The sequence below is a fragment of the Globicephala melas genome, chromosome 3 (assembly GCF_963455315.2).
Source record: "Globicephala melas chromosome 3, mGloMel1.2, whole genome shotgun sequence".
NCBI lineage: Eukaryota > Metazoa > Chordata > Mammalia > Artiodactyla > Delphinidae > Globicephala > Globicephala melas.
The window spans coordinates 171,199,560-171,214,429 of record NC_083316.1 but is presented as its reverse complement, the minus strand read 5'-3'; the positions used below and the strand labels follow the sequence as shown (position 1 = coordinate 171,214,429).

Genomic DNA, 14,870 nt, shown 5'->3' with positions numbered 1-14,870 from the left:
AAAAACAGACATGAATCAATGGAATGGAATACAGAGCCTAGAGATACACCCATACACCTACTGTCAATTAATCTTCGACAAAAGAGGCAAGAATATACAGTGGAAAAAAGTCTCTTCAGCAAGTGGTGTTGGGAAAGTTGGGCAGCCTCATGTAAATCAATGAAGTTAGAACACTCCCTCACACCATACACAAAAATAAACTCAACATGGCTCAAAGACTTAAATATAAGACATGAAACCATAAAACTCCTAAAAGAGAACAGAGGCAATACATTCTCTGACATAAATCATACCGATGTTTTCTTAGGTCAGTCTCCCAAGGCAACAGAAATAAAAGCAAAAATAAATGAGACCTAAGCAAACTTACAAGCTTTTATACAGCAAAGGAAACCATAAACAAGACGAAAAGGCAACCTACAGACTGGGAGAAAATATTTGCAAATGATGCAGCCGACGAGGGCTTAATATCCAAAATATACAAATAGCTCATACAAGTCAACAAAAAAAAGCCAGACAACCCAATCAAAAAAGGGGCAGAAGATCTAAATAGACATTTCTCCAAAGAAGACATACAGACGGTGAACAGGCACATGAAAAGATGCTCGATCACTAATTATTAGAGAAATGCAAATCAAAACTACAATGAGGTATCACCTCACACCGGTAAGAATGGCCATCATCAAAACGTGTACAAATTACAAATGCTGGAGAGGGTGTGGAGAAAAGGGAACCCTCTTACACTGTCAGTGGGAATGCAAATTGGTACAGCCACTATGGAAAACAGTATGGAGGTTCCTCAAAAAACTAAAAATAGGGTTGCCATATGATCCAGCAATCCCACTCCTAGGTGTGTATCTGAACAAAACTATAATTCAAAAAGATACATGCACCCAAATGTTCGTAGCAGCACTATTCACAATAGCTAAGACATGGAAACAACCTAAATGTCCATTGACAGATGAATGGATAAAGAAGATGTGGTGTATATATAATGGAATATTACTCGGCCATAAAAAGGAATGAAATAATGCCATTTGCAGCAACAAGGATGGACCTAGAGATTTTCACACTAAGTGAAGTAAGCCAGACAGAGGAAGACAAATACCGTATGATATCACTTATATGTGGAATCTAAAATATGATGCAATACGAAAAAATGAATACGAAATGTTCTACGAAACAGAAACAGACTCACAGACATAGAGAACAGACTTGTGGTTGCCAAGGGGGAGGAGGGTGGGGAGGGACGGTTTGGGAGTCTGGGATTAGCAGATGCAAACTATTATATATAGAACGGAAAACAACAAGGTCCTACTGTATAGCACAGGAAACTATATTCAATATCCTGTGATAAACCATAATGAAACAGAATATGAAAAGAGTGTATATGCATGTATAACTAACTCACTTTGCAGTACAGCAGAAATTAAACACAACATTGTAAATCAACTATACTTCAATAAAATAAATTTAAAAAATAAAAAAGTGAAAGTCTCTTCCCACAGACTATTATTAGAGTGGATAAATGAGGCAACATTTCAGCCAGGTGGGAAAAATGAACACCACAATGAGGGGCAGATGGGTGCCCAGAGAAAGGATCACTTATGCCCAGGAATGCATAACCTGTGTCTATACCTGAGGAGCTTCACACAAACCCGAAATAAGGAACATTCTATTAACAGGGGGAGAAAAGGACAGTATTCTTCAGAAATATTAGTGCCATAAAAAGCTGATCTGTGGAAATCTGCCAGACGTGACAACTAAACACAATGCCTGATGCTAGACTGGCTCCAGTAGGGCGGAGGGAATTTTTTTTTAATATTTATTTTATTTATTTATTTAGCCTGCACCGGGTCTTGGTCGTAGCATGCGGACTCTTAGTTGCAGCATGCATGCAGGATCTTAGTTCCCCGACCAGGGATCAAACCCGGCCCCCCTGCATTGGGAGCATGGAGTCTTACCCACTGGACCAGCAGGGAAGTCCCTGGGCAGAGGGAAATTATTAGGTCCATTGACAAAACTGAAATTCAGACATAGATGGAATAAATGCATTGCATCAATATTAAGTTTATGGGAATCAGTAGCTGTTCTCTGGTTATGTAAAAGAATGTTCTTCTTGGAAAATTCACACTGAAGTATTTAGGGGCTACTATAGACTAAATATCTGTGTACCCTAAAAATTCGTATGTGGAAACATAATCCCCAATGTGATGGTATTAGGAGGTGGGGCCCTTAGGAGGTGATTAGATCATGAGGGCGGAGCCCCCATGAATAGGATTAGTGCCCTGGTTGAAGAGACCCCAGAGACCTCCGTCGCCCCTTCTGCCCTGTGAGGACACAGCGAGAACCAGGAAGCAAACGTCACCAGACCCCAAATCTGCTGGCACCTCGATCTCGGACTCCAGTCTCCAGGACTGTGAGAAATAGATTTCTGTTATTTATAAGACCCCAGTCCGTGGCCTTTTTGTTAGAGCCGCCCCAGTGGACGATGCCAGGGGTAAAGTGCCACTCTGCATGCAGCTCACTCTCAAGTACTTCAGAAAAGTATATTTTCTGTCTATAAAACACGGACGGAGAGAGAGACAGCAAACGAGCAAGCACGGGGGGCAAACTGTTAATAGCTGAATCTGGGGAAAGGTATGCAGTTTGGGTTTTTTTTTTTCCTGTACTCATTCTTGCAATTATTCTGTACACCTGAATGATTTGCAAATAAAGAGTACAAGAAATGAAACTAAGAAAGTAAAAAGCAGTGTGTTCAGCGGAGAGGTCAGAGAGGAAGAGGGGAGGCTGCAGGGGGCGTTCCTGGCAGCAGGAACAGCCAAGGTGAAGGCGCGGAGGACACGCCACCCAGGAGGGCGGCCGGGCAGAGTGTCCCTGCGTCCCTTGCTCCTGGCACTTCTCTGCCATTTCGACGGCGCGTGGGGTGAGGTCTGGGCCACCCCAGCAGCTAAGCATCTTAGCCTAGCGGAGGGAGAGCTGGGGGAGGTGAGGGGTGGTGGGGGCGTGCAGCTCGGGGCAGCGGTGGGGCTGTGGTTCACCCACTAATCTTTCTATTCCAAGTTTTCCCCCTAGAAAAAGAAATCCTGGAGGGACCGTGTCCAGGCACATCACCCTGAGCTGAGCAGTTCAGGGGTGGCTAGTGGGTACTGTGGGCACCATGCGCCCCCCCAAACACACACACAAGCAGTTTCCCAGCTGCTGGGAACATCGGTGGCTGAAGAGAGATGTCACCTATCCGTCGCGGAGGCTGCCGCGTCCAGGCCCAGCACCTGTGGTCAACAGGGGACAGGGGTGAAGCTCCAGAGCTCCCCATGAGATGTACGCAGACTTTGCATCCTTCACCGCCTGGCCGGGGGTGACCACAAGGACCCTCCCCACTCATTTTCCTATCTCAGCCTCTGTCTCGCAGTCTGTTTCCTGGGGACCTAGCCTCTGACACAAAGCATGAGTTGTATTTTGAAAGATTTAAGAAACAAACAAAAGAAGTAACACCAGTTGAAAGTGTAACATAAATAGGAAGGAACTAAGCCCCGATACTGGTCCTATCAGGAGATGTAAACGGGCCAAACTCAGCGTGATCCCGGAGTGGGTCACAGGGCAAATCCCGACCCTGAGCTGTGAACCAGCATCAAATCCGAGAGTGAGAAGGTCACACGCAGTCTCCTCCGCCCGCACACCTGCCCCGTTTACCTGCGCCCTAGAAACTCCAGCCTGTAGGGACACCGAGCAAGTGGGCGGCTGCCAGGGCCCAGGTGGGAGAACAGCCTGAATACAGAGCAGCCCCAGGGTTTTGGGCGGAGATGAAACTTGTGTATGTTGATTGCAGCGGTGGCTAGTTTACCTGCGTCAGTGCTGGTAAAACCCGGAAAAGGATCGATTTTCCTGTCTGTTCCGTCTCAACAAAGCGGACCAATGGGTGACAGGCAGTATACACGCTTCTTTATCGACCCATTAAATCGTGAGATAATGATTTCAGTGTAGGTAAAGTTACATTTTATTTCTTCAGGAGATGCGGGACGAAGTTTGTTTTTTCTCAGCTTGAAGAGGAACGTGAAAATGCGAGGAGGTCTTTGACAAGAGAACGAGCACGTCGTTTTGGACATTCGGCTGGTTTAAAGTTTTGTTTTGTTTTGTCTTGTCTTGCCAGGTCCCTAAGGTTGACCATCCCCCACTGGTGGACATGCAGTGTTGGCCAGCACTGCAGTCACCCAGCGTCTAAAGACGGAACCTCTAAGATTTCTAATCTGCACTGGTTTCCTCCTTCTGCTGAGGCAAATCGCCACAAATCCAGTAGCTAATACAACACACCCTCATTATCTGGGGGGGCAGAAATCACGGTGTCAGCAGGGCCTCGCTCTCTCCCGAGGCCCCAAGAGGAGACCGTGGGTCCTTTCAGGGTTGCACTCCTCCCTCTTCAGGCTGGAGCACGGCGGGTGGCTTTGGTGTCACACAATTTCCTTGGCCTCCCTCTTAGAAGGATGTGTAGTGATATTGGACCCACGTCCTCAAAGAGTCTGGGAATAACTGGGTCTCAGATCGTGGCTCGGGACCTGATGCTTGCTGGGCTCTGAGAGATGTGAGGGGCTGTCAGTACATCATCACACCCTCAGGAGCCAGCCATCGGTCCCCAAGTGGTCCAGCCAGAGCCAGAGATAAACGAGACTTTCTCTAGGGTTGCAGAGACAGAAAAGCTCTCTCTCCCACTGTGCTCAGCAGAATAAGAGCCCCCAAAGACACCCACGTCCTTCCTGGGCCCTGCGGATGTGTCGCCTCACAGGGTAGAGGGGACTTTGCAGCTGGGATTAAGTTAAGGCTCCTGAGACGGGGATGACCCTGGATTCCCCGAGACGTCCAGCGTCATCCCAGGGTCCTTATAAGAGGGAGGCGGGAGGGTCAGAGGCAGAGAGAGACGGGAGACGCTGCGCTGCTGGCTGTGAGGATGCAGGGGGGGCCGTGAGCCAGGGATGCGGCGCCTCTAGAAGCTGGAAAAGGCGGGAACCGATGCTCCGTTGGAGCCTCCGGAAGGACCGGCCCTGCCCACGCCTGCATTTAGCCCCGTGAGACCCGAGCCGGACTCCTGACCTCCAGGACTGTCAGAGAACCCATCTGTGTGGTTTTCAGCCCCCGGTTCATGGTGAGTTGTCCCAGCTGCCGTGGGAAACTCTGGTGGGTCTTTCACATACTCTGTGTCCCTCAGCCTCCACCTCAGCACAGGGGTGACACTGAGAGTCCCCCCGTCGGGTCACTGCAAAGATCATCATCATGCAGCAGGCATCAGCTGGTTTCTTACGGAGGTCACTGAGTTTGAGGGGCTGTGGACGCCCAGGATGCGGCTGGATAAGCAAGTTGGGACAGAAGTGGTTCAGAGGGAAAATTCTGACGTGGGAGAGCGTGGAGTCTGCCACTCGAGGGGCTGGCGACGCCAGGGGAACGTGACTGGGGAAAAAGGGCTGTAGGATTGCAGGTTAGATGCAAACATAAACATTATTATTACTGTCTCCTCCGGGCCCCCGCTGCCCTCCCGGCTCCAGGCCAAAGTGATCAGAGCCACACACATGGTCAAGCTGCACTTGGGTGTTTACTGGGAACGGGCTGAGGGGCCAGACCTGGGCTGCTCATGCTTTTTTGGTGATGCTCTTGGGGGTGGCAAGCTCTTGCAGGCGAGGGGACGCACGAGCCACCAGGGAGGCTGGAGAGATGTGGTAGGGGTCGTAGTCCTCGCTCAGGTCCCTCCGCACTTTGGGTTTGGCCAGGGAGACGATGCGGGGACTGGCCACCGCCTTCTTGGTGGCCTCCAGCACCTCCCAGCGTGCGTCTCGGTCAGAAACACACTTGTCCGACTGGGGCTTGGGCACTGGAGAGGGCGGGAGAAGGGGGTGGTGTCAGAAGCCGGAGCCTGGGGCATGCAGCCACCACCACCCCCGCCTCGCCCCGCAGAGATCAGCCTTCTGGGTCAGAGCTCCCAAGTTTAATGGCCTGTCTGTCAACAGATGATGGATAAACAAACATGTCCCTCCACACATGGGAGCATCACTCAGCCATGAAAAGGGGTGAAGCCCTGACACTCGCTACCACATGGATGGACCTTGAGGACACGATGCAGTGGGAGAAACCAGACACAGAAGGACACACGGTGTGTGATTCCATTGATGGGAAACGTCCAGAACAGGCCAGTCCACAGACAGAGAGTGGGTTCCTGGTTGTCAGGGGCTTGGGGAGGGGATGGGGGTGACTGCTCATGGGGACGGGGCTTCACTTTTGGGGGGATGGAGTGTTCTAAAATCGACTGTGTGGGACATAAGAGAACAGACTTGTCGTTGCCAAGGGGGAGGTGGAGAGGGGGAGGGATGGATTGGAAGTTTGGGATTAGCAGATGCGAACTATTATATATAGGATGGATAAACAACAAGGTCTTACTATAGAGCACAGGGAACTATATTCAATATCCTGTGATAAACCGTAATGGAAAAGAATATGAAAACGAATATATATATGTGTATAACTGAGTCATTTGGTGTACAGCAGAAATTAACAACACTGTAAATCAGCTATACTTGAATAAAAAATAAATTTAAAAAAATATATACGATTTTTTAAATGACATAAATAATATAAAATAAAACTGATTGTGGTGGTGGGTGCACAGCTCTGTGAACATACTGGAAAATATTGAATTGTGCACTGTGAAAGGGTGAACTGTAAAGAAAAAATATTTCAAATGGCCATGGGTCCCAGATGGGGGACTCAGAGGGAGCAGAAAAAGGTACCCTGGGGACTGGGGGTGAGGAAGGGGCTCAGGCAGCCCCAGCTGGGCCCTCTCCACAGGGCCCCACCAGCCACATGGGATCAGTACCCGATATGGGCTGGACTTTTATCGTTGTTTAATTTTAATAAAATCTGTTCATTGACTTAAATCAATGGACGGATTGGCTTTCATTCCACTTTAGTCGCGGACAGACAGCTCTCAGAGCAGACCTGTGGCTCAGCCAGCCCCCTCCGTTCACCTGCCGGGACCCCCGGCCCTTCTCCTGCTCAGCCCCCTTCGCCACCTCTCCGCCACCCCTTCCTCCACGGTGGGAGCCACGGGGCATGGCCTGCATGGGGACCAGGAGAGAGGTGACCGCTGGTGGCCACCGGTGACCACTGCCTTAACTTTGGGCCCCTCGGTTTTGAGGGCTGCCTTTCCAAACTCCTCTTTGCTCCAACACCCTGCAATCGCAAAAGGGCCCTCCCCCTAGTCAGCAGACAACCCACAGCTCGGGGGAGAGGCCCTCGGTGCAAAGAAGGGGGGCCCTTCCCCCAGCCTCAGGCTGGACTACAACTCCTGGGCAGGTGACATGTGCTGGGGCCCCCAAAAGGGAGGGGCTGGGGGACCTCGGGAGGACCTGCCCAGAGCCCACCTTTCTGGGAGTCCTCAGGGAGACTCAGGGGCTTTCCCTTTGTTGTAACATCTGGGCTCCGAAAATCTTCTGGTCACAGCCTGAGAGTGTGACTGGTCCACGGCCACACAGTACCCACAAATGCAAAACGGCATGGACCAGTGCCCACCCCACGTGGCCCCTGCACTGCATGTATCCTCACTTCACTTCTTAAATGCTGGTCACAACCATCAGTGGGTGGAAGTCTGCGGTTTGAAAAACACAGCCCTATACCAGTTTTATCCATACACACACGGATGTGCATTGATATGTGCTCCTGAAGCCTGGATGAATATACACGCGTGTGTAGGTACAAATGTACACGCGCTTATTATATTCCAGACGTGTGTGTTCATGCATACGTGTGTGAGACAAGATGGTTTGAGAGAGAAGTGCGTGTGTATTTGTGTTTCTGTTCATTTAACCAGTCATAACAAATTCAACAAATACTTAAACAAATATTAAGGGAACAGACGAATGAATGAATAAACAAACAAACAAAAGATCCCACAAGCAAGCTCGAAAGAAAAAAGACTGGGAAGAAGTTATTTTGCAACGTGCTCGACATAGGGTGAGTGATCATCTTATATAAAGAGCTGCTGCAAATCAATAACCACCTCCCCCGCAAAAAAAAAAAAAGGAAACAGGAAACGGAGAAAATAGGACACAGCAGATTATACCAAAACAGCCAATCAAGCTCTCTGGTGACCACGTGCCAGGAGCCGGGGATACACAGCGAATTTTCCTAAGCCTCTGACTACTTTGGGTGGCAAGATTCCTTTCTTCATGCTCTTCTGCATTTTTCAAACTCTCTACAATTAGTGCATTTTACTTTTGTTGTGGGGGAACCAGGTATGTCCTTTGTTTTAAAGGACAGGAAGAGGCCCAGAATGCAGCCCGCATTTCCACAGAGCTGGAACTCCTGGCTCGGGGTCTCTTCCCTCCACCGTCACTGAACTGCCCTGGAGCCCGAGGGGAGGGCGGCCTCACTGAGGTTGCCGGCTCTGGAGGGCCCCCAGCAGCCGAAGCCGCGACAGTCCTGGGGACTGCGGGCCGGACCAGAGGGCAGACAGCAGAAGCAAGAAGAACTACAATCCTGCAGCCTGTGGAACAAAAACCACATTCACAGAAAGATAGACAAGATGAAAAGGCAGAGGGCTATGTACCAGATGAAGGAACAAGATAAAACCCCAGAAAAACAACTAAATGGAGTAGAGATAGACAACCTTCCAGAAAAAGAATTCAGAATAATGATAGTGAAGATGATCCAGGACCTCAGAAAAAGAATGGAGGCAAAGATTGAGAAGACGCAAGAAATGTTTAACAAAGACCTGGAAGAATTAAAGAACAAACAAACAGAGATGAACAATACAATAACTGAAATGAAAACTACACTAGAAGGAATCAATAGCAGAATAACTGAGGCAGAAGAACGGATAAGTGACCTGGAAGACAGAATGGTGGAATTCACTGCTGCGGAACAGAATAAAGAAAAAAGAATGAAAAGAAATGAAGACAGCCTAAGAGACCTCTGGGGCAACATTAAACGCAACAACATTCGCATTATAGGGGTCCCAGAAGGAGAAGAGAGAGAGAAAGGACCCGAGAAATTATTTGAAGAGATTATAGTCGAAAACTTCCCTAACATGCGAAAGGAAATAGCCACCCAAGTCCAGGAAGCACAGCGAGTCCCATACAGGAAAAATCCAAGGAGAAACATGCCGAGACACATAGTAATCAAGTTGGCAAAAATTAAAGACAAAGAAAAATTATTGAAAGCAGCAAGGGAAAAATGACAACATACAAGGGAATCCCCATAAGGTTAACAGCTCATTTCTCAGCAGAAACTCTACAAGACAGAGGGAGTGGCATGATATACTTAAAGTGATGAAAGGGAAGAACCTACAACCAAGATTACTCTACCTGGCAAGGATCTCATTCAGATTCGATGGAGAAATCAAAAGCTTTACAGACAAGCAAAAGCTAAGAGAATTCAGCACCACCAAACCAGCTCTACAACAAATGCTAAAGGAACTTCTCTAAGTGGGAAACACAAGAGAAGCAAAGGACCTCCAAAAACAAACCCAAAACAATTAAGAAAATGGTCATAGGAACATACATATCGATAATTACCTTAAACGTGAATGGATTAAATGCTCCAACCAAAAGACACAGGCTTGCTGAATAGATACAAAAACATAACCCATACATATGCTGTCTACAAGAGACCCACTTCAGACCTAGGGACACATACAGACTGAAAGCAAGGGGATGGAAAAAGATACTCCATGCAAATGGAAATCAAAAGAAAGCTGGCGTAGTAATACTCATATCAGATAAAATAGACTTTAAAATAAAGAATGTTACAAGAGACAAGGAAGGACACTACATAATGATCAAGGGATCAATCCAAGAAGATATAACAATTATAAATATATATGCACCCAACATAGGAGCATCTCAATACATAAGGCAACTGCTAACAGCTATAAAAGAGGAAATCAACAGTAACACAATAATAGTGGGGGATTTTAACACCTCACTTACACCAATGGACAGATCATCCAAAATGAAAATAAATAAGGAAACAGAAGCTTTAAATGACACAATAGACCAGATAGATTTAATTGATATTTATAGGACATTCCATCCAAAAACAGCAGATTACACTTTCTTCTCAAGTGCGCATGGATAGATCACATCTTGGGTCACAAATCAAGCCTCAGTAAATTTAAGAAAATTGAAATCATATCAAGCATCTTTTCTGACCACAACAGTATGACATTAGAAATCAATTACAGGGGAAAAAAACGTAAAAAACACAAACACATGGAAGCTAAACAATACGTTACTAAATAACCAAGAGATCACTGAAGAGATCAAAGAGGAAATCAAAAAATACCTAGAGACAAATGACAATGAAAACACGATGATCCAAAACCTATGGAATGCAGCAAAAGCAGTTCTAAGAGGGAAGTTTATAGCTATACAAGCCTACCTCAAGAAACAAGAAAAATCTCAAATAAACAATCTAACCTTAAACCTAAAGCAACTAGAGAAAGAAGAACAAACAAAACCCAAAGTTAGCAGAAGGAAAGAAGTCATAAAGATCAGAGCAGAAATAAATGAAATAGAAACAAAGAAAACAATAGCAAAGATCAATAAAACTAAAAGCTGGTTCTTTGAGAAGATAAACAAAATTGATAAACCACTAGCCAGACTCAACAAGAAAAAGAGGGAGAAGACTCAAATCAATAGAATTAGAAATGAAAAAGAAGTTACAACGGACACCGCAGAAATACAAAGCATCCTAAGAGACTACTACAAGCAACGCTATGCCTATAAAATGGACAACCTGGAAGAAATGGACAAATTCTTAGAAAGGTATAACCTTCCAAGACTGAACCAGGAAAAAATAGAAAATATGAACTGACCAATCACAAGGAATGAAATTGAAACTGTGATTAAAAATCTGCCAACAAACAAAAGTCCAGGACCAGATGGCTTCACTGGCGAATAGTATCAAACATTTAGAGAAGAGCTAACACCCATCCTTCTCAAACTCTTCCAAAAAATTGCAGAGGAAGGAACACTCCCAAACACATTCTATGAGGCCACCATCACCCTGATATCAAAACCAAAGATACTACAAAAAAAGAAAATTACAGACCAATATCACTGATGAATATAGATGCAAAAATCCTCAACAAAATACTAGCAAACAGAATCCGACAACACTTTAAAAGGACCATACACCATGATCAAGTGGGATTTATCCCAGGGGTGCAAGGATTCTTCAATATATGCAAATCAATCACTGTGATACACCACATTAACAAATTGAAGAAGAAAAACCATATGATCATCTCAATAGATAGAGAAAAAGCTGTTGACAAAATTCAACACCCATTTATGATAAAAACTCTCCAGAAAGTGGGCATAGAGGGAACCTACCTCAACATAATAAAGGCCATATATGACAAACCCACAGCCAACATCGTTCTCAATGGTGAAAAGCATTTCCTCTAAGATCAGGAACAAGACAAGGATGTCCACTCTCACCACTATTATTCAACATAGTTTTGGAAGTCCTAGCCAAGGCAGTCAGAGAAGAAAAAGAAATAAAAGGAATACAAATTGGAAAAGAAGTAAAACTCCCTGTTTGCAGATGACATGACACTATACCTAGAGAATCCTAAAGATGCTACCAGAAAACTACTAGAGCTAATCAATGAATTTGGTAAAGTTACAGGATACAAAATTAATGCACAGAAATCTCTTGCATTCCTATACACTAATGATGAAAACTCTGAAAGAGAAATTAAGGAAACACTCCCATTTACCATTGCAACAAAAAGAATAAAATACCTAGGAATAAACCTACCTAGGGAGACAAAAGACCTGTATGCAGAAAACTATAAGACACTGATGAAAGAAATTAAAGATGATACCAACAGGGCACTTCCCTGGTGGCACAGTGGTTGAGAATCTGCCTGCCAATGCAGGGGACACGGGTTCGAGCCCTGGTCTGGGAAGGTCCCACATGCCACGGAGCGGCTGGGCCCGTGAGCCATGGCCGCTGAGCCTGTGTGTCTGGAGCCTGTGCTCCACAACGGGAGAGGCCACAACAGTGAGAGGCCCGCGTACCGCAAAAAAAAAAAAAAAAAAAAAAAAAGACGCACGCAACCCAATGTTCACTGCAGCACTATTTACAATAGCCAGGTCATGGAAGCAACCTAAATGCCCATCGACAGACTAATGGATAAAGAAGTTGTGGTACATATATATGATGGAATATTACTCAGCCATAAAAAGGAATGAAATTGGGTCATTTGTAGAGACGTGGATGGATCTAGAGACTGTCATACAGAGTGAAGTAGGTCAGAAAGAGAAAAACAAATATCGTATATTAATGCAGGTATGTGGAACCTAGAAAAATGGTACAGATGAACCGTTTTGCAGGGCAGGAGTTGAGACACAGATGTAGAGAACAAACGTACGGACACCAAAGGGGAAAGCCGCGGGGGGTGTGTGTGTGCTGAATTGGACGATCGGGATTGACATGTATACACTGATGTGTATAAAATGGATGACTAATAAGAACCTGCTGTATAAAAAAATAAATAAAATAAAGGACAGGAAGAGAGTCAGGCCAACATCATGTAAAGAGCCCTTGTGCCCCAGCTTGGTTCTTTTGGCCCTGGCCCTGCACCCCAAGTTTCCCTTCTGCACCCACTTGCTGTGCTGGGAGACCCACAAACCGCCCCCCCCCACCCAGAGGGAGCGATTCCCTCTGCCAGCCCCCAGGGAGGCCATGCAGGCCACAGATGAACTGCCCACAGGGACCTGGACAGCTGGTCTGCAGTGCAGGTGGAGCTAGGGAAGCACAAATCTGGCAGAAGCAGGTCCAAGTTGACTGGCTGCCCCCGCCCGCGTCCAGTGGGGAAGGCTGCTTCATAAGATGCCGAATCCCCGGGGACCTGCTTACTGGCCAGGTGAAGGAGACGGTTATAGTCTGACACGTGTGGCTTGGGTTTTGGCATGGGGTCCCACTCTTCCCGCAGGGCGGCTGGAGCCCTGGGCTTTGCCAGCTGGATGATCCTCAGACTGGGGGTGGCCATCCGGGCTGCCCTGGACACTTGGGACACCTAGAAACAGAATTAGAGGGGAAGGAGTAAAGCAGCCCATGATTCCTCATGGCCCCTGGTTCAGAAAGACCCTGAAGGCAACACTGAAAGACAAAAGACTGACTGGGAAGAAGTTAGTTTGCAGTGTGTTCAGCAAAGGATTAGTAGTAGCCATCATAAATAAAGAGCTTCTCTAAATCAATAACATGAAAAATCAATAGGAAACTGAGTTAATCGTGCAGGAAAGTAAACCCAAAGGATCAATAATCCTCTCTGTGTGCCAGGGAAGTGTAAATTAAAACAGCCAACTATCACTCCATGCCAACAAATTTGGCAAAAGTGAAAAAGTCTGGCGTTATCAAGCTCTGGCAGGAAGGTGGGAGGAGAGAGATCCCGATACGTGGTTGGTAGGAGGGTGAATTGTACAAGCACTTAGTGTGTGTGTAACATTTAATGTTTTACAAAAGCTCTCTGCTGGGTGCACTTTGGGTAGGAGACTGCCCAGAGGCAGAGGATTGGCTGTAATGTTCTCTAGGGAGACTGAAAGATGAGTCTCTTTCCTCCTGAAAGTGTCCTGCTGAGAAATCACAGACACTATACTCTTGTCAAAGACGTCCTGGCGCTTACAATTTCACGCCCCTCTCAGCCACCCCCTCTGTCCCCTCTCCTTTCTTCCCCCCCTTCTCTGCCCACCCGGACGGCCCCCACAGCTCAGGTCACCAGATGAGGCGGTTGAGTCAGCCTGCGGTCCTGCCCTCAAGGGGCCCCCCGTCTGCAGGGGTGACAGGCAGGGAAACAGTCACTTATCCATGCATTCGAAGAATATCGACGACCGCTTCGTGCCCTGCTCGGGGCAAGGCCAGCTCTGCAGTAAGGCCACAGCAGACACGGACACATGTCCTCAGGGAGCTCACGTTTAAGGGAAGGATGACAGCCCATCCAGAGCACATGTGAAAGGGGCTGGGAAGGAGCAAGAAGGGGTGTCGGATGGGGGCCCCACCAGCCTGGGCAGGAACATGCCCAGCTGCACATGCCAAAGCCCAGGGGCTTGTTGAGGGACCTGCATTTAGTCCAACAGGGGGCACATGGGGTAGTAGGGATGGAGAAGGCCCCATCCTGCTGGTTTTCACGGGGCACTGGGGAGCCACAGAGGGTGTTGGAGCACAGAAGGACTCGAAGGCTAAACTGGCAAAGGCAAGGCACGGTCCAGGAAAACAGCAGGTACGTCTCCAGGTAAGAGGTGGGGCCAGACCCTCCCCCGGATGCCGATCCAACCAAACTGACTGCTGAAGCTTTTTTTTTTTTTTTTGCGGTACGCGGGCCTCTCACTGTTGTGGCCTCTCCCGTTGTGGAGCACAGGCTCCGGACGCACAGGCTCAGCGGCCACGGCTCACGGGCCCAGCCGCTCCGCGGCATGTGGGATCTTCCCAGACCGGGGCACGAACCCGTGTCCCCTGCAACGGCAGGCGGACTCCCAACCACTGCGCCACCAGGGAAGCCCTGAAGCCTTTTTTTGAGACAACTGGGGAAACGGAACATGGACTGGGTATTTGGACACTAAGGTATTATTATTAAATTCTTTCAGTGGGACCTTTGTTGTTAGGGGTTTTAAACTACCCTCGCCTGTTAGAAATCCACATGAAGAGTTTCTGGGAGAAGCAGTGTGTTGTCTGCATTTAGTTGTAAAAGTGTCCAAGTTGGGGTTCTGTCAAACAACCACATGAAAAGACACGGATCCAACGCACATTAAACCACAAGGCCGTCCCACCACACACCTGACGGGGCGGCCGGCCGTAAAGGAATAAACGGACAAACCAGCAAATGG

General features: G+C 47.4%; 1 protein-coding gene across 1 annotated transcript in view; it reads right to left on the bottom strand.

Moving 5' to 3' along the window:
- Positions 1-5,260: 5,260 nt before the first annotated feature.
- The window catches only part of SPMAP2 (sperm microtubule associated protein 2), a 29,509-nt gene continuing 19,899 nt past the window's right edge, over positions 5,261-14,870 (bottom strand). Inside the window, 4 exon segments of the mRNA XM_030845631.2 lie at positions 5,261-5,333; positions 5,607-5,673; positions 5,708-5,854; positions 12,907-13,066. Coding sequence (XP_030701491.2) covers positions 5,261-5,333; positions 5,607-5,673; positions 5,708-5,854; positions 12,907-13,066 — 447 coding nt within the window.